The 18,762-nt window shown below is 44.2% G+C and overlaps 1 protein-coding gene across 1 annotated transcript in view; it reads right to left on the reverse strand.

The window, feature by feature from the left end:
- The window catches only part of LOC149371895 (cell adhesion molecule Dscam1-like), a 174,886-nt gene that overhangs the window by 28,351 nt on the left and 127,773 nt on the right, over positions 1-18,762 (reverse strand). Inside the window, exons 9-14 of the mRNA XM_089566211.1 lie at positions 15,232-15,393; positions 13,268-13,555; positions 12,076-12,195; positions 8,968-9,141; positions 7,904-8,042; positions 6,839-6,990 (exon numbers count right to left, since the gene is read on the reverse strand). Of these exons, the coding sequence (XP_089422337.1) occupies positions 6,839-6,990; positions 7,904-8,042; positions 8,968-9,141; positions 12,076-12,195; positions 13,268-13,555; positions 15,232-15,393 (1,035 nt within the window). The remainder of the gene's footprint in view (positions 1-6,838; positions 6,991-7,903; positions 8,043-8,967; positions 9,142-12,075; positions 12,196-13,267; positions 13,556-15,231; positions 15,394-18,762) is intronic.

Here is an 18,762-nt window from a genome sequence, read left to right on the forward strand (position 1 = left end):
AAAACGTGCTGCTGGTGGTGCTTGCGCGAAATTGGCGAAAACAGGCATGCGAAAGCAAGAGACACAGTGGAAAGGGCGAAGAAAACGCTGGAAATGAGCTTGACTTTAAATAAGAGCTGATTCAATATCACTGTGCATGTTTTGGACAGTTAAGTTTTTGGACAACTTAGTTTTGAACCAGCAATACTTTGATTTGAGCTAGTTGGTTGTACCATGACATGTTTACGCTAAAGGCCTACTGGCGCTAAAAAACGAAGACAACACACACAACAAGATGCCAGTCCTGTTCTGTTGTGTTTGTTGTCTCCGTTTGTTAGCGCCAGTACGCTTTTAGCGTAAACATGTAGTTTTGAACGTGTTTTTTCTTAGTTCCGAGGATTCGTGTTAAGTTTTATTTTGAGTGTCTATTTTTGTTCTCTTAGGGTGTCGTGCATTATGCACCTGTTTTGATACTATTTGCGTAACACCACTGTTCCTTATTTTTTGCATTTATCGCAGTTATACTATTGAATTGGAATGTTTTTATTTGCCCACTTTGGATTTTTTTATACAAGCTACTTGACATTTTAATTATTACTCTGTTTTATCCTGGTTACATCATCTCTCATCATGTTTGGTGTTTTGACCCTGCATTGCTCTCGTATCCCCACCCCTACCGAATATCTTGCGGGGCTTTCAGGGTGTTTCAAAAAATAAAATGAAGAAATGAGTAAACAATTTTTAGCTGAAAATAGCTAATAGTTGAGAACAGCGCGCACAAGTACACAAAAAATCAACGAGAAAATGGAAGAAACAAAAAACATAAACGACGGTCACAAATCTGTTTTCACGGCTGTTTCCTGCTCTAGCTCATGCAGTGTAGCTTGAAAATAATAACCAATGACTGCTTGAAAGGGACCAGCAAAAGCACACTGGAGCTCGACGCCCTCATGCAAGGAATCAGGCAGGTTGAGCTAGTGCATCGTCTAGGATAACAATTACAATTAAGCAGTGGTTACGAATTTTTTGCTTTAATTTGGAAGAAACGGCATCAAAAATTTATCTGCGCGCCTATTTAGAAACGTTTCTACGGCACGTGAGTCATTAAGGTATGTTGTGGATATGCAACTACCATTTATGAATCGACAACTGTAATCTCACTTACCGCGCCCCGACTGTCTTTTGAAGCTCTAACGACCTGTCCTTGACCTCTACGTGGGATGTAACATATCATGCACGGCAACGGTTTTTTATAGACCATACTCGTACTTCAGAGAGTGAAACTTGCAGCATGTTTTTTGAGCCAGCCTTGCTTTTGACCGCGATCCTTCTGAACTCACAAGACCCATGGCCTTCACAAATGCCAAAATATTTCTGCGCACCCCACCTTTTTTTTTTCTTTCACAATGCATGATCCTATGGATTCACTTAATTTTTCAAGAAGTAATGGTAATATCACTTATACACTTCTGCTACTCGTACTACAAGTAGAAGAGGTGAGGGGCCTTCAGGTGCATTCAGGTGAGGTGCTTTTTGCCTATCGTTAATTTCTGCGCTTGCGTTCTTGCTATTTTGAGTGCGTTGTTTTCGAACTCACGGCCGCTTGATGCAAAGCGCAAAGCGCTTTGTATCTAGCTGCCGTGTCGAACTTCTTCCTGTGTACTTATCACCTGTTGTCTTTCAACATTGCTTTCCCTAGCCTGTAAACAAGGAGGTCATTTCAGTGAACTACAAGTTGCAGTCCAGCGTACGTACTGTTAGTTCGTCTTCTGCATGACAGTTGACTTCGTAGAAAACGTCAACAGCGGCATTTGTCACGCACCTATTTCTTGCACAGAATAGATTATCTGCGTCGAAAGGTCAACTCAATTAAGTGAACGCCGAAACACCTCAGTTCTCGAGACGTAAAGGTACGTGATTGCACTCAGTAACAGTTTTTCTTGGCAATAAAAGGAAGGCCACAGGGGCGGTGCGTTCTGACTGTGATGAAGACGAAGAGCGGCATGTGTGCTGCACGATCTGGCGCGCACCACAGAAGAGGAGGAAGTACAGAGAATACAGATCGCCCAGTACGTGCGTGTTCGCAAGTCCACCGTACGAGGCAAACTCTCAGCTCAGTTCTCAGAGCCTCGGAAGTTTGTGGCGCAACGTAGACCTGCATCTTATCTGCTGGATGGTGGGCGCACTCGTCCAGGTTTTCTGCGGTTCGTCCAGAAGTCGTTCAGCAGCAAATGCCCTCCTCAGCTCCAGCGGCCCTTTTCGCTGACATTTCGCCGCCTATCGACTGCAGCAGAGTGCCGCCGACCAGTCCAAATTCCGGAACTCTGGTCCAGGGTACATCTTGAGACGCGCCTTCAACCCAACTGATGTCAGCCGCTGATATTAGCCAGGGCCCTTCGTCGCACCTGGCTTCGCCCGCTCCAGAACCGGCAGCCACTCCTCAACCCTCGTCTACATCAACCGCGGCAACAGCGGCTTCACTTCCGGCGCCGCCTCGCAGAAGTACACGCCAAAAGAAGCGGCCCGCAAGGTTTAAAGACTATGTTCTATATTCGGATACTGAGGACATTCACAATAATTTTTTTTCTTAAAGTGCGGCGGAAATGTAATGAAGACGCAATGTGGCAGGTGCGCAGCACGCACTCGCGCGCACGAGAGAAGAGGAGGAAGTAGAGAGAATACAGATGGGCTCGACCGTATGCTGCGTGTACTGCTTAATTTCTAATTAACCCTTCTTACGATACAACACTGTCCTTAACTGTGTCATTGCAACAAGTAGTTTGGATGGACAACAGCAGACCTGACTTATGTCCCTCTTATGTCCTACTCGAAGGGTGGAGACTGGGCGTGACCATGTGGCCAAGAGTTTTATACCGTTATTGCAGTGCCCAAACGCACAAAACAAATGTCCATAAAAGGGCCGTTTGAATTTTTCTTCGTTGCAGGTATTCATCTAATTTATCAGATAATGTATGCCTTGCTGTGTTTCAGTTTCATCGTGCTTGTTCTATCAGCACCTTTTCCTCCCACAAGCGCCCCAAATGTGCAGGCAACTTTCCCATAAAGCAACCACATCTGTCGCTCATCAAAGAAACCTGAAGAGGAAGCTGCGAGGGTAACGTTCCAAATTCAGCATTCTTAAAGACGGTCGGAAGCCCACCATACATGGCGCTCGTGATTGTTTGTGCCCGAGCTGGCAAGGCTCGACGCTACGCATCGAACGGATTTTCCATGTCTCCGAATACTATGGCCCCGGCCTGACGGCTGCCAAAGCTTGCAGGGGACTCTCGAACGAAATGCGTTGCGGGAACGCCCATTCCACGTAACGCGAAACGGAAACAAGGGCCTTCAACCACCCTCCCGGCCGATTGTCAGTGTGCCTCCTTCATTTCATGTGTGATTTGTATTATGTTAGAGCCCCTTTTTTTCTGAAAATTATTTCCACGCTTTATACCGACCTTTTTCTCTGAGCTTCGCTGTTCCATTGGCGATTGTTTTTTTCTGCTGCTTTAGTTTTACTTTCTACACGGTTATTCATTTGCGCTTCTTTTTGTCGAAGCAGCCATTATCGACTCGGGGCGCAACGATCCGGAAGCCTGGCAACGCGGCGCACTGCAGCTTCTCGGTAGTACTTGCTGGTGATGCAGTAAAGGTACGAAAGCGATAAAAAAAAAAAAAAACATTTGAAGGCGAAGCTGTGACAAAGAGGAAATGAAAACACTCACGACCTACTATGCCTGACAATTTGCACTTCTTTGTCTTATTTTTATGTCTTCTTTTTTCAAATGGCACTGTATTGAATGGAATGGTCAAGACCATAGGGATGATTGATGTCGTCGACTGCGTATTTCCTCTACTGCTCTGCGAGCGATAATAGCCAAGCGCGATATCGAGCGTTTTACCGATGCATTCACTTTCGCTTGTCCTGAAGACGTGTTGCGACATGGCCATATCATAACCGCGCCACGGCAAGCCTTTTCTGTAAGCGTATAGTGGCTTCGACCCGAGTTTCCTGAGTGCTTTTCGAACATGCTAGCTAAGGCTTCGAAAAAAATTGTTTATTACAGAAAAAATTGCGGTGGACCCCTGAGACTACTTATGTGCTGTGAATCCGAAAGCGTGCACACGGGGTGTTAGGCTGCAGCGATGGCGTACTACTCTAATCCTGTGGCCAGCGAAGCTGATCTCTTCGCGCTGCCCGAATGGGAGCTGATGAAGACGACGATAGCCAAACTCAGCACGAGAGGTTGCCAGTTGAGCGCGCTGGGTGTTTGGCAGCGGATATGGTGCAGTGCTCTCATGAAACGGCCAGCGAATCTTGTTTAAGGAATTTTATTTTCTTTCTTTCCTTATGAGTTCAGGTGCCTTTTCGGACCGGTGACGCTGGCTACGCCAGCTTTTATTGCGAAAGCAATACTGCTCACAGTTTGAGCCTTCAGCGTCGTCCTGGCGGATCTACCATTTACCTTTAGCATGACCTTCGTTATGACGTCACGCCAGACCGAGAGAGACAGGGCCCCAAAAAAGGGAAAATAATTTAAAAAAGGTAAAAAAATTAAACAAGAATGAAAAAAGTTACAACAAAATTTAAAATAAAAACTTACGAAAGAAAAGCAGAGCATGGTGGCAATTTCCATCTCTCCGTTTCAAAGGTGGCGCTCCTATCCATCCATCTATTCAGCGGTTATCCGCAACTTCGGCCGCCGGCTTTGGCAGCGTAGCTCGCAGCTTCTAGACAATCATCCGTTAGCATAAGCCGCTCGTTTTGGCCACCGAGGCATGCATAAATCTCCAAGCACGTCGGGGCCCTCGTGTGGTGAGTATAATGCCATGTAAAACAAATGGGCAAAACTTTGATAAACATAACCTTTCCTAAGAGCACTACCAAGACACACCACCAGCCAAACCAGACGCAGCCAGGGCTATTGCTTTCGCAACTTACCGGGAATAACCAAGCTAAGCCTCTGTCAATTTTTTCGCCTCATAAAAGATATAAAGCTTTCGCATTAATAAATGACTGGCGTATGCCGTGCTTCAATCCCTCAGTGTACTAAAACTAAGTCAAAAGTGTTGTTATGGAGGATTGAAAAATTGTTGCTTAAAATATCAAGGCTTTTTGTCCAACAACAAGGGAAGCTAACAAAACTGTAACTGTGACAATACAGCCTCGTGTTTAACCACTTTTCGGCTTCGTAGTGGCTTCGCGCTTCAGCATGACAGCCCATCCGAAAGCTATAAGGTGGGGCCTTAAATCGTTCTAAAGAGCTCGATCACGGTTTCATTCAACTTTCGCCATCCCATCGTGTACAAGCGTAGGGTTCGAAGCTTGATGAAACAATTTCGTTATTGCATGACCTCAGTTCAGCAGAGGAGAGGTCATCAGGTTCAGAACCGCACTGTCACGTTATATATTGGAGAGACGAAGCGAAGTACTGCATTATTGGCCGAATTCAGTAGTACTGTGCGCTCTGCACCCGGTACAGTTTTTTGCTTTCAGACGAAGAAAACGGTGCCGAGCACGTTCATCACAGAATATTGGGCTCTGCCTGTCTTTCTCTAGACAGGGGCTTTCATAGAGGGAAGAAGAAGGTATAAAATAAAGAGAAGCCATTGCTGTAGACAGTAAGCGTGAAGATATTGTTACACAGGTGAGCCCTGATGGCCATGCTTCATTTAGTAATGACAAACTATTTGAAAGAACAGCACTGAGTGGGCCTGTTGAAGAGAACGAAGAATTCGCGTGCCGCTAGCTCGCCCCGAAGTACAAGGGTGATGAACCACAGCGGTGGCGTAGTCGTTTCAGCATTCGCCTCGCATGCGAGAGACGCGGGATATGATCACCAGTGCCACTGGGTACCCACCGGTGATACAGTGGGTACAATCGTTCCCCTGACTGTTGCTCGGCTGCTTTATAGGGTGAAATGTTTGGGAAATGCATCTTTGACCCCACCTTGAGTAGAAAAAGAAACATTGTGCCATGACTATTTGGCTACAGATACCCTAGCGCCATAAAAACTCCGCACCATCATCATCATCATCATCATCAAAACAAGGATGAATATAACAATCAATTAAACAGCTGTTCTTTGTATCGTTTGTAGCTTGTTCTTTCTTCAACATGCACCGATATTCTGCAACAAAAATGTGTCAAAAGACAAACCGTTTGGGTGATATAGTCTTGGCAGAAACAACCAGAAATAGATTATGTAATACGTAATAAGAGACTGTACTTTGGATCTGAATCAAGAAATTGCAGAGCTCCACAAGTCCTATCTGCGCTACCCGTAATAAAAAACAGATAACAAAAAGCTATACTTCCTCCGAGCACCGAGACATGAAGTTGATTATCGGATTTTGACTAAAGTTTTTTGGAGCTATTTATATATAGCTTCCCAGAACCACATAATCACCTTATTTTAAAAATTAATTGCGATACATTTAAGTACGGCTACGAATTTGTTAGCGTGATTTTTTTCTTCGTGCAAGCACTCAGCAGCGGGTTCTTGTACATCGCTGCTTTGTAGACAGTACTTATTGCCAGGAGGGATGTTGGATACCGGCTCGAGTGAAGCAGCATTTCATGTGCCATGCTGACTAGACACAGCTTCAGTCCCCGCCATATTCATTACTAAGCTTGCGCGTGTGCGCATCGAGTACGCTGCCTTGGTTATGAGAGAATTTTAAAAAGCAAACATATTTTTCTAAGGTAGCCTTATCATATGTACCTATAAAGGCTAATCTCATACAATCTGGATTTACCACAGTCATATAGACTACTTTCGTGCGACTCCTCCAGTGTCCACTTTCGAGGAACCACTATGGCACAGATCGCGGAATTTAGTTAGGTGGTCTCCCTAACCTTGGACGATCACTTGGAAGTGGGTTGTGTCCTCGCCGTAGGTATTCCTGGCCTTGCAAGTATACACTCCCGAATCTTCGCGCGTTGCTTGAGGAATCGTGAGCTCGGACTGGAATTCCTCCCCGGATTTTTCTTCCTCCTTGGTTTGATATCTGGAACGACAAGGAAAATGTCTCCATTTCAGAGATTGAGAGACGCAAGCATCTGCAAGTGAATTCAACAAGCCAAGCACAACTATAATTAAAATAAAAATAGCAAAGAACCCACACTAAAGCGGTCATGAGTAGAAAAATATACTTTGCTAATGCAACTTCATTGCGCTTGAAATATTTCGCCAACATTGATAGCATAGAAGCGCATTCAATTTCACCACAGTGCAAAGTCCCCTGAAGACAAGAATATTAAAAGAGCAAAATATTATCCCTAGGAAGCTATCGTTACTAATGTTTACGCCTCTTTAATATGTATACGATGATATGTGGCTATTCATACCACCAGGTGTAAAACAATATTCAGTTTTCATCACAATAGCAACCTTCTGTGCACCCAGAGATTGCGAAAAAAGAGGGATCAAGTTTTATTCTCAAATATTTAAAACGCCCCAATATTCTAGCGAAATTACTTTCCTACGCTTATAGACCAACTTATCGTCTTAAGTCCATTTCATTGCCTCTATCAGCCAAGACGTTGTACAATGTGTTGTTATCATTGCTCTTCCAAAACCAAATTACTTGTTTGAGATAAGCTAAAAACACTTTTTGCAGTGAATTTCCTAGGTGCACTGATATCAAGCTGCTATCATTTACAGAAACAGCGCATATAGGCTGCCACGGCCCCGGGGAAAACTGGTAAGGAGACGTAAGGTTTATTGCCGTAACCTTATCATATGTTATTACGGTCTCTGATTCTCGCAAGGATACCAGTGAGAATGAGCTGCACCTGGAATCATTGAATACACTTAAGCCTAGAAGAGAGTGTTTTTTTTTTTTTTGCGCAGCTCAAGAGTGAGGGAAGTTTCTTTGAGAGAAAAAAACTAAGACTATTACAAAATAAATGATCAGTTACCTTTCAGAGTTGAGCGGCTTCTGGTTTTTCTCCCATGAGTAAAATGTCGGTGGATCGCCGACAGCGAGGCACTGAGCTCGATAGTCTTCACCTTTCTTGAGCAGGAAGCTCCGGTGCTTGACTTCGAACCGCGGTGGAACTGGGTACAACGTAAATGGAATATAGTCTTTTACCTTTAAAAGTTAATTCAAGTTATCCTCAAGCACATGCTGAAAACATGGTAGAAACTTACGAGAAGCCTAATCAGCCTAATTAATATGTATTCTCGTTAAAAAATTCGCTTTACTTCCATATACTAGTAAAGACCCTCAGACCCTGGGTGGGCGTACGTCCTAGTCATCTACTGAGAAAAAAAAAACCATTTGATGATTACCTATTATGTCTGGTCATCAAGCACGTGCTGTATTGATCGTTATCACTTCAAAGGAAAATATATCGAATCTAAAAACCTATCCTTGTAATTTTCTCCCTCCCGTTCTTATATTAGTGCAAGTATTTAAACTGGTTAAAACTGGCGGCCTACCATTTTTTTTTTCGTTACACTTGTCAGCGTCGGTGACTGAGAAACAAAGCAACGTGCGGAATCGTGTCGTGTGTCGCGTTGTTATTGCTAAAAAGAAACCTGCAGTACTGAGCATAGCTTCGCGTCATGACGTGAACAACAAGGTTTCTTGAAATTGAAAGCTGCGTCCCTAGGCAGGCGATCGGTAACAGCCCTTGTCCCTACTCACTAAGCATGCCGTACATTGACCATCGTAAATATAAGGGAATAGCACAGAAGGGACCACCGTTGTGCGTTTCAAAGAAAAAATCCAGGAACACTGCTCACAAACATGAAAGTTAACACATCTTAACAGCATGTTTATTTCCGCGCGTACGATAAATTTTGGAAAGAGGACTCGTCTGGTAAGTTCTATTTCAGAAAAATAAAGAAGAAGCGGCATCGTGAAAGGTGGAGCGTGACAAAGACACACTCGCGAAGCAACGAGATCAAAGCCTTCAATCAAAGCCTTCAGGCGCTTCAATCCTCCGCGGCGGGAACTGAAGCAGGCGGCAATATTTACCCTGCACTTTGAGAAAGACCAATTTGCTGATGCCCGGTCCAATGCCGTTGTGTGCCTCGCACAAATAGAAGCCCCGGTCGGATTCTTCCACTTCGCGAATCAGCAGGCTGCCATTGATGAAATGATGGTTACGGAAGTTGTAGTGGATGTAGGAGAAGTTCCGGGGCTGGCTTCCTAGTAAACAACGGACAGAAGAAGGCACAGCACCAGTCATATCATAAATGATTAATTCTTAGTAAGGAGAAACATTAACACTAGCGCAATCTGGAGTGAATGAGCATGCAAAAGAAGCAGAGAAAATAAGTATGAAAAAAAAATTGTTTTAGGTGCTCCAAAATGTTTTAAGCAAAGAATAAAAAACTTTTTACCAGTGAGAAAATAGACGCATGAATCTAGTAGTTCAGACGCATACACATAGATAAACGCACACACAGAAGTCCCAATGGCATAGAGCGAAACCGCCGTTTCTGACGCCATCAATGTTTACTCGGGCACGAATACTCAGTACCCGCAGAATAAAAAAAAAATTAACGAAGTGAAAAGAAACCACAACTGGAAAAGAATGACTCAAGAGGAAGTGTTAACAGCCAGCCCGATCGAACATAAAATTCTTTACGGGAGCTCGTAAAACCATGAATGCGTTGAAAACAAGAACGCTTTTCCTTCATGCACGCTTTCGTTAGTGTATGTTTAGAAATTGCTCGAGAAAGAAAACTCGCGCTAACATCGCGCACTTTTCCTTGGCTTAACATCCGGTATGTGCACCTATAGTGCAAAATCATGGCAATAAATGATAAAAGTTCAGCCTTTTTTTTCACGATTAGTTCTCTAGCACAGCGTCCGGCAGCATGGATCAATTTTGAAGTTTGGTTGCGTGCTCGATGTTCCTCTTTCATGCCGATCGTTCGGAGCTTCACCTGTTTGGGCGAAAATTCAAACTAGTTTTCTTGACGCGCTATTTATGGTAATGCGCTTCCGTAGTATACGTCTCACCATAGAATTTACGATGCTTATATTATAGTCCGGTATCAGGTAGCCCAAAATTTTGCTCCACGCACCAAGAAAAGAAATTTTAATTCCATTTTTAATAAGAACATGCGAAATGCGATATGTGGTTTACATAAAACGTGTGCTTACTATGACGTATCATGTATGCAGTGTGCTGTGGTCTTACGTCAGTTGGTCACGGTAAGTATTTCTAACAAAGATTGTCCGAGTTCCAGGAATAAAAAAAAAACTATCTAGTTTCGCTTATGAGTTTGCTTCAACTTTGCCGCAGTGTTTGCCCAGAAATAAATGGGACGAAACTTAGACAAATTTTGCTGAGAGCTTGAAGCGGGAAGTTTTTACTTATGTCGAAATTTAGCTACAATATGGATGAAAAAACAACAGCACTGAATAAACGATGACATATACATTTCTTCTTGAGCGAGTGGATGAAGAAATTCTTCTTGCTAACTGACACTACGACTAATTGGATGCTTTGGGAACGCTGTAGCCTCACCCCTCTAAAATTGGCTCCGGTGAGATAAACTTGCCTTCATGCTTATCAATTATACTGATCTCCTCGAAATTTTTATTCACATAGCAGGCAATATAAAGAAAAGAAAGATATGTTTGAAGGTTTTTATAACTAAAAAACAAGGCAATAGTCGGAATTTACACCAACCCGTGAACTAGAAAAAAACTAGCAGAAGCTCACTCCCTCTCGCAGGCTCACGCTGGTGAGATCTAGTTGGTGCTTCCATGGGAGCTCTGGCGCAAAGCGAAACACATTCTATGCTCCAACAAAATCTGCGCACTAAACGACCCAGTTTTGAGAGCGCAGTCGTAGAGAGCACGGAAAGGAAAGGATGCAGATAACAGGGAGATGAACATAGAAATAGTAGAGAGAAAGAGAGAGGATTCAAGGAGGGAATGAGCGCAGCTCTCTGAGGAGCACGGCTGCTTAAGTCGAGACTGGCAGAGAAGCGCGACCCACAAGCGCCCCTGAGGCGCCGCTGAACACCCGACGACGTCTCATTTCTTTGCCGCCTCGACAAATGGACCCATGGCGCCTCTTTCAGGGACCTTCCGTGCCGCCTTGAAGGCGTGCCGCGAATGTAGGCACTGCCAACAACTGCTCTCTCGAGCTCCGAAACTGGGCGCGAAAAAGCTTTGCAGAGGAGACGGAAAGGAAATTGTCCAGTCATGCGGGCTCGGGCGGGAGTTCTTGGCATCTGAACTCTGTGTGTATGGGTGTGTTTCAATGTCGCGATGCTTGGAGAGGAACGAAGTGCTCGGCAGCAGGAGCTGCCAAGGACGAGGAGGCGCGAGTTTATGGAGCGTTCAAAATTTTTAATCCCTGCCGCTCTTAATGTGGACGGCGAAAGTTTTCGGAACCCCGCTGGCGCTTCATGCGACGAGGAGTCAGAGTAGGAGAAAGGGTCGTAAACGCTGTCCTTATTCTAATCCTCGGCGCTTTTTTGGGACCCGTGAAGACTTTTAGTGCGTCGAGAACTTTAGGATCTCGGAAGTCCTCTACGAGTAATGAAGAATTTCTGCATGACTGTTTCAGAGAAAGAGGTCGTTAATAACTCGAAAGTTGCGCTATTGCACTCTTCTGTTGTGACAGTTCGTTTGGAGAACGATAAAATTCACACCCTCAGACATGCACACGAACACCCACAGATATTATGGGAAGTAACGAACGAAACAGAAATTGTTTCTATTAAACACGTTCTTCGGCCGCCCAATTTGGAAAATCTTTGAAAAACTAAACACTACAAGCTTACAAACAATGCACAGCGCACGTTGATTTGCAGCAAAAAATTTAACGTTGCAGGTTAGTCCATATAGCAGGAAGAAATAAGTTTATGACTTCATTTAACCTGTGTCAAGGCATTCATTGGGAGGACAAGCTAAGATTGGGGGGGGGGGGGGGGGAAGCAACACTCAATGCTCATCCTTATATGCTCATCCCGGGGACCCTTAAGAAGGCAGTTTTAGTTCGAACTTAAAACAGGGCCTTCGTCCCTTCTATGAGAGCTTTCTCTCACACACGACATAATGAAGCAATTTCCAAAACAAAAACTGAGATGCAGGGTGAGACTGGAGACAAAAACTTACTCTGCCCTTTCTTCCATGTTACTGCAGGTGTGGGATAACCGTCCGATGAACAGTGCAAGAAGACTGACGCGCCTAAAACGATGGATGCGTTTTGGGGCTCTGTCTTCCAGCGCGGACTCACTGCGAAAGAAAGCAGGAAGACACCAGAGCACATTATGACTTTAGAAAAAGAGAAACTGCATGTAAAAGGCGAAAACGAATGAAAAATTGAGAGATGAACTTAAGCTAGTTACACAACGGCTTTGAAAGCAAACTGCTTTTTCGGTCATTTTGTCCGTTTCTAAAGGAAAACACATAGCTGCGGTGACAGTAACCATTTCACAACCGCATCGCGCAGAACGGGGCTGCAACTTTATTTAAACCTAACAAGAAATTTCGTCGAATAATTTATGAGACGGCTTTTGACCGCATGATTCAGTCTTCGCGGCTCTATTCTCTTTGCATGCCGCACTCTCCTGCATTAATAGATTGTTAATGAACCTCAGGGACAAGCTGAGGCGCGTGTGGCTACTCATAGAAGCCTATTAGATACCTAAAGCAACCCTCGCTTCAACATTTTGTTAGGGTCTGCTTAATCGACACTCCCCGTCACCCCACGAGTCGCGGCGACTGTGGACACCATGTCCTAATGGCCACATGCTACTCCCCTGTCGCGAGAGAAAAACTGCCAATGCACGGACTTAAACCTAAGGATGTTGCAAGCCGGAAGGCGACAAGAAAAAATACCCTAATGAGATGATGAAGTCGCAATGAGAGTATTTGAACATAAAAATTATATCCCTTGCATGTATTACTGAAGATTTTTTTTCATGAGGTATCAGCAAAGTTCTGCGGGTTATCGATGCGTTTGGAATCAACGCATAGAGGAAAAACCCTAAAACGATGAACCGGTGCGCACCAGCGAAGCTTCTAGAAGATTAGTTCCGCATAGTGAACTTAAACAGCAAGCAGCAGCAGTTTTGACGCAAATATTTATATGCCTAGCATTTGAAAAGCGCTGGTACCAGAAAACTCGTGTTAACGCGTAGAACGGACCAAAAAGCAATTCAGGCTTGTTTCTCTGAAATTCATGGACCAGTGAGCGTAATGCGTCGCTACTAAGCGCTCACAAAGCTTAAAACCTGATACTAATGTAGAGAGTTTCTTCTCTGCCAGTAATCACTTAAGCGAGTGCGTCGTAGGGCTTCCTCACCATGGACGACAAGCTCCACGGTGCGGTTGACGGAGGCGGCGTCGTTGGAGACGAAGCACACGTAGCGCCCTCTGTCGACGAAGCGCACACGACCGAACTTGATAATGGATGAGTCGTCGGTCGTCTCAATGATCCGTTCACCGTGAGACCCGATGCTGAGGCCGTTCTTGAGCCAGCGGAAACGCAGCGGGGGATCGCCCTTGGATACGGAGCACATGAGCCGTGACCGAGTGCCTTCTTCAACCTTTATGACGTCCGGGAAGAAATGGTCGTCGATGACTGGTGCCACTATGGAAAGGGTTAGAATAGGACGATAATATTTTTAAAGCGACCTGGATAAAACGTACTAGTATTCGGTTATCAAGAGCGAAACAGGGTGTGCCACAATCCTTATACCAAAGTGATTAAACATATATGTTGGGGAGTTTATACGAAAAAAGGGCAGAGAAGATATAGGGATAAAAAGTTTTTTCTGTGGATATCATGTTATAAAACTGATAGAACACCATTTTAATCATAAGCATCCAGAAATAGGGTTGTGAATATCCAATCAGTAAGCAGGAATGCAAGTATTTTTTTTTTGTTACGGAATCAAATATCCAAATGTTTTAGGTTTACATGCGGCGGTCAAATATATTTCAAGGTCAAATTCAAATTCAAATTCTTTATTACATTCAAAAGTACACAAAGATGTGTCCAACACTGTCTGGACCCGTAGCCGTAGGCTAGTCATGGGTCCAAAAAATGAAATACAGTCATACAGACACTCCAGTACAAAGCAATTAGAAATTGTAACAGCGGGGTAGATACATGTGTATGAATACAAGCGCAGAAATGGGAGAAAGAAAAAATAAAAACATTAGACGGAACAACTATATAATATGAAAAACATCGCCTATGTCCAAAAAAGAAATAATAATAATAATAAAAACGAATTCGCGCAGCAGGTTGAGTAAGAGTTAGTTCTTAGTATGTATGTGCTGAAAGAATTTTTTTGCTGTAGGAGTGAAATTTTGAGCGTATTTTACTTCGTGGGGAAGGGTATTCCATATTTTTGCACCAATAAAAGCGAGCTGTCGTTCTCCATATACGTTGTGAGTGGGTGGCAGATTAAAGTTTCCAAACGTTACATTCCTGGTGGGACGTGATGACGTGTTAAATAGGGATATATGGAAAGGATGGTTGTATCTAAAATAACTTGAAAGGCTTTTTATCGGTTCAACCCGTAGTTACGTCATGACAGAAAACCGGTATTTTCACTCCCGGTTGAAACTACCTCAGGCAGGCCGTGAGGAGTAACTTGTTTTTATTTAGTTTTTGTCTTGCATACCAAGTCGCATGAAACGAACCATTTGCAGACCGCCACTATGCACATTCTTGATGCTGACATAGCTACTTCAGTGGCATGATAGCTCATTGGCGACCTCTTTAGCTTGCCTGTCAACATAAACTACACACTGGTAAGGAACCCCCGGGTGCATATCCAAGTGTAAACGGCTCCGTACTCAATTTCGCATATGTCGTATTGTGTGTTCTCATAGAGTATTTTCGTTGCGGCAGGAGTTTCTGCAATGTCTGATAACTCGTGCAATGCTAATTACATTGTTAAAAAAGAATGATTATTCCTTTGTACGAGCGCTGTCAGCACGTATGAAAGTTATGATGATCCGGTTTTTAGACGCAGCTGTCGTGTGCGGGAAAACGCCGCGCGGCAATTTATTTGCGGTTGTCTGTAAGATACCTAGAACTGGCCATTAAAAAACGTGTAAATCTAAATTAGTGCACCCTCACGAACTGTATATAATTATTAAAACAGTCCATATAACAGATCCTAGTATGTAGAGCACAATGACTTTGGCGTTCTCTTGCGGTCTCCTCTTTCTAAGCCTCCTCCTCTTTTCTTCGTATTTTTTATAAGCGGTTACGATAAGCGAGTGGTTCCCAAGCACCTCTAGGATACTTACCCACAACCGAGACGTACGTGGACCCGCTGGCGACAAGGCCTGTGGGTCCAGTGACTGCACACGTGTACTCTCCTTCATCGGCGGACTTCTGGGCCTGCTGAACGAGGAGGCGACCTCTGGTGTCCACCGACTGGCGGTAGTTGACAGGAAGCACCATACCAGCTGCGGACATAGCAGTTCAACGATAAGCTTTTTATATCTATTAAGAAATCTGAACGCGTTTATACATATCTCGCGAATTTCTGGGACTAGTTAGCTTTACTATAAATGCTCCCACGAAGAATGCGCGAGTGTGAACAATGTTACATATTTATTTTCGGAGGCTTCTTTGACGTTATGGCAGGGCATGTCCTATTCAAGGATGCAGGGCAGTCGTTGGAATCACTCTACAAAAAGGCATCTGGTTATCCAATGCACCAGCGGTGAGTTGTGTTTGGAATGATGAACTTGCTTCTACTGCTTCAACTTCTTATAGACATACAAAAAAAGCAATTCATTTCTTTTTCGAAATACCCGCTTTATAGTGGAGGGAGAGTGAGAAGTCCTTTAATGAAAAAAAGAAACAGAATTTAGCCAGTGTCTAAAAATCACTGGTATGCTACTCTGCGTGGAGAAGGAAATATGGGAGATAAAGGTGGAGGGAGAGTGGTCTGGAAAATTGTAAAAATAAAGAAGAGGAGATGATAAAATGCGGCCATTAAATGTGTACTAAGGAGCATCGGTGAATAATGATGTTACATATGAAATGATTAAGCGCATAGCCCGACTTATCAGCTAACAATGTTCCCTGCGTGTAAAGAAAGGTTGACGATAGCCTACAAGGTGAAATTAGAGTTTGTCAAGATCTGCAATGCCATTAAATATGCAGAGAAAAAGTTGACTGTATGTCTCTGGCGCCTAGGGCAGGGACCTAGAACACAGCCCATTGTTAGAAGCACCAGGAGAACCTTTTCATGTGATGTTCAAAGTACGCATGCTCGTCAGCATACGCAGGGCACTGAAGCAGGATATGTTGCAAAGCGGACAGTTCATTTGACCGAAGCGGTATCGCAAGCCGTTTGTAAACGCTGCGTTCAGACGAAGTCGATGATAAAGTGTTTCCACATGGCGAGAAATTCTTTATAATAAGCTTTGATACGCGCCGAAGCATCATGTGCATTTTAACCACGTGATCCCTTCTCAAGTTACGATAATAATTTCACCAGCACACATGCTCTCCCGGCGACCTAAAAACCGCTGAGAGGTGATACACGCCACTGGAGATCCCTAAATCTCTATGTGCCTTCTCCTTAGCTATAGAGGTGCGGTTAAGTGCAGCGTTCTTCAAATTTCCAGCACACACTACTCGACCAAATCAACTACGCACGTCGCAGTGCCGCTCAGGAGAGAAACGAGGTGTTTTCCGCAGCGTGTCGGCGCTTTTCATCGCCATTTCGAGCGCCGGTGCTTTCCTTTCTGGCGCGGCTGTTATCTTCCGACTTGTGTGGCAGTTTGTTTACGCGGGGTGCTCTAGAGCGGCCAGAAATAAAGTGCTGGCTCGGCGTGCGCAGGTTAACACGGAAGTGGAAAAACAAGAGAACGAACGGAAGCGACTGCGGGAGAAAACCACCCAGTGAACAAATAAACAAGGCAGTAACGAAGACGCCAGCGGCACATTCGGCAAGCAGAGAGGGCGGCGGGGCCGGCGGCTTTCCACAGCTCCTGTAAATCGCCTGCAGTGTGTCGGAATTTTATAGTTCCGCTCGGAAGCCTTCTTTTGGTGGGCAATATCAACTAGCGTCCTGCCTCCTGAAGGTGAAGATGCAGAGTTGGTAGGTGTAGCCTCGTCTAGGATTCGAGTCAAAGGAGGAGAAGGAAAAGGAGAGAGGGAAGTGAAGAAATCGCTTATCAGGGCCCGATGTATCACAGTCTGCTTTGTTAAAAACATACCGCGTGCACCTCCTTTGTTACAAACATATCGCGTGCCGCGCCAGCTATAAAGAAGAGTCAGGCGCTTGAGAAAGAAGAACGCGCCTTCTTGAAAGTACTGCACTAAGTGAAAGAAGAAAAAAGGTAGCGAGAACAGGCTGTCAACACTTTTTTATGCATACACGGCTGAAGAAGAGAACTTATGCCCCAATGGAACTGTGGCTGTTGTGCAAAGGAGATGGGCAAGACGCTTTCCACCTTGTGTAGAAATAAAAAAAAAGAGGGATGAAATGGTGCGGAGGAGAGGAGACGAGTTGCACAGAGGAAAGAAGACGCGAGTTTGCTACGAGAATTGCAAGGGATGTTTCTGTGCCTCGTCGCACACGCCAGAATGTGAAACAAATGCTTTGTTCGCGAAAGAATCAAACTTTTCTGATCTTCAATATGCGGGCTTGAAGGCGTCGGGTATCGTTGCTGCTTCAGTGTCGACATGTAAAGAGAACTCTTTTTCAGCTGACCACGTAGCGACACTCTTGGGGCGCCGTATTATTTTTTGTGTCTGACTATTCATATGATTCGCAATGAACTACACCGGCAGGTGTTATATAGGGTGCCTGGTCAACGAATGTTATATAAAAAAACGCATTTCACGTCGCTTCGGCGTTGAACATGACTCCAGACTTTCTGTGTTCTCCCTAATCGAAGTTGCAGCCGTCGATGTTACAGAAAAAATACTAAAAATAATAATAAATAAAAAAAAATAATAGGGATAATTTTGACCAGCTCAGGTTCTTTAATCTGCACTGACATCACACAGCGTAGGGGTCTCCTGCATTTAGCCGCCATCGAAATACGACCGCCGTGACGGAGGTCGAAGCCGCGTCTTCCGGGTCACCAGCCGAGCGCCATAACTACTGAGCCATCACGGCGGTTTTTGCAGCATAGTAATACCAGTGTTGGCGGACGTCAGAAAACATGAGAATAAGATGGAATAAATACTCTAATTTAATAGTTGCCTATTCGCGATATGCGCCAAATTCCAGTTCAGGTTTAGGTTTGTAGCCGGCCATTGGCAATAGCAATTTCAGAATTTTTGAATTTCAAAAACGCTATTAGCATTTGCCGCTGTGGCTAAGCTAGTTTGGGCTGATTTGCCGGCTTTCCGACGACCCCCATGGCTGCATTACTAAGCAGTAAAAAGCTTCTCTTTACCATAAAAAAACCTGATCTTAAAAATTAGTTATAGGCTTTCCTAAAACACCTGGTATATAAGCATGATGAAACAATCCATTGCAATAGCTTTAAAGTCACAGAACATTGAGCATGCAGTATATTTTTTTATTTATTTTCATACTGCAGATCATCTTACAGATCCAAGCAGAACACTCGGCAATAATCTTAGCAAACAGCCCGTGTTAATGGCATAATTTTGCTACTCGAGGACAGGAGATACCGCTGGCCAGTGTTAAGTAACATGAAGGAACATCGCTCCCAACATGCAGGAAAAAATAGTTACGGCATTACTATGGGGATCTTAACTAGAAATTGTTGGCTCAAAAGCGTCTCAGGTTCAGCCTGTAAGAGCGCCCACCAAAAAAAAAATTGTACAATATTTTATTGGTT

This window comes from Amblyomma mixtum, chromosome 1 (assembly GCF_055824585.1).
Source record: "Amblyomma mixtum isolate Tamu chromosome 1, ASM5582458v1, whole genome shotgun sequence".
In the NCBI taxonomy this organism is placed as follows: domain Eukaryota; kingdom Metazoa; phylum Arthropoda; class Arachnida; order Ixodida; family Ixodidae; genus Amblyomma; species Amblyomma mixtum.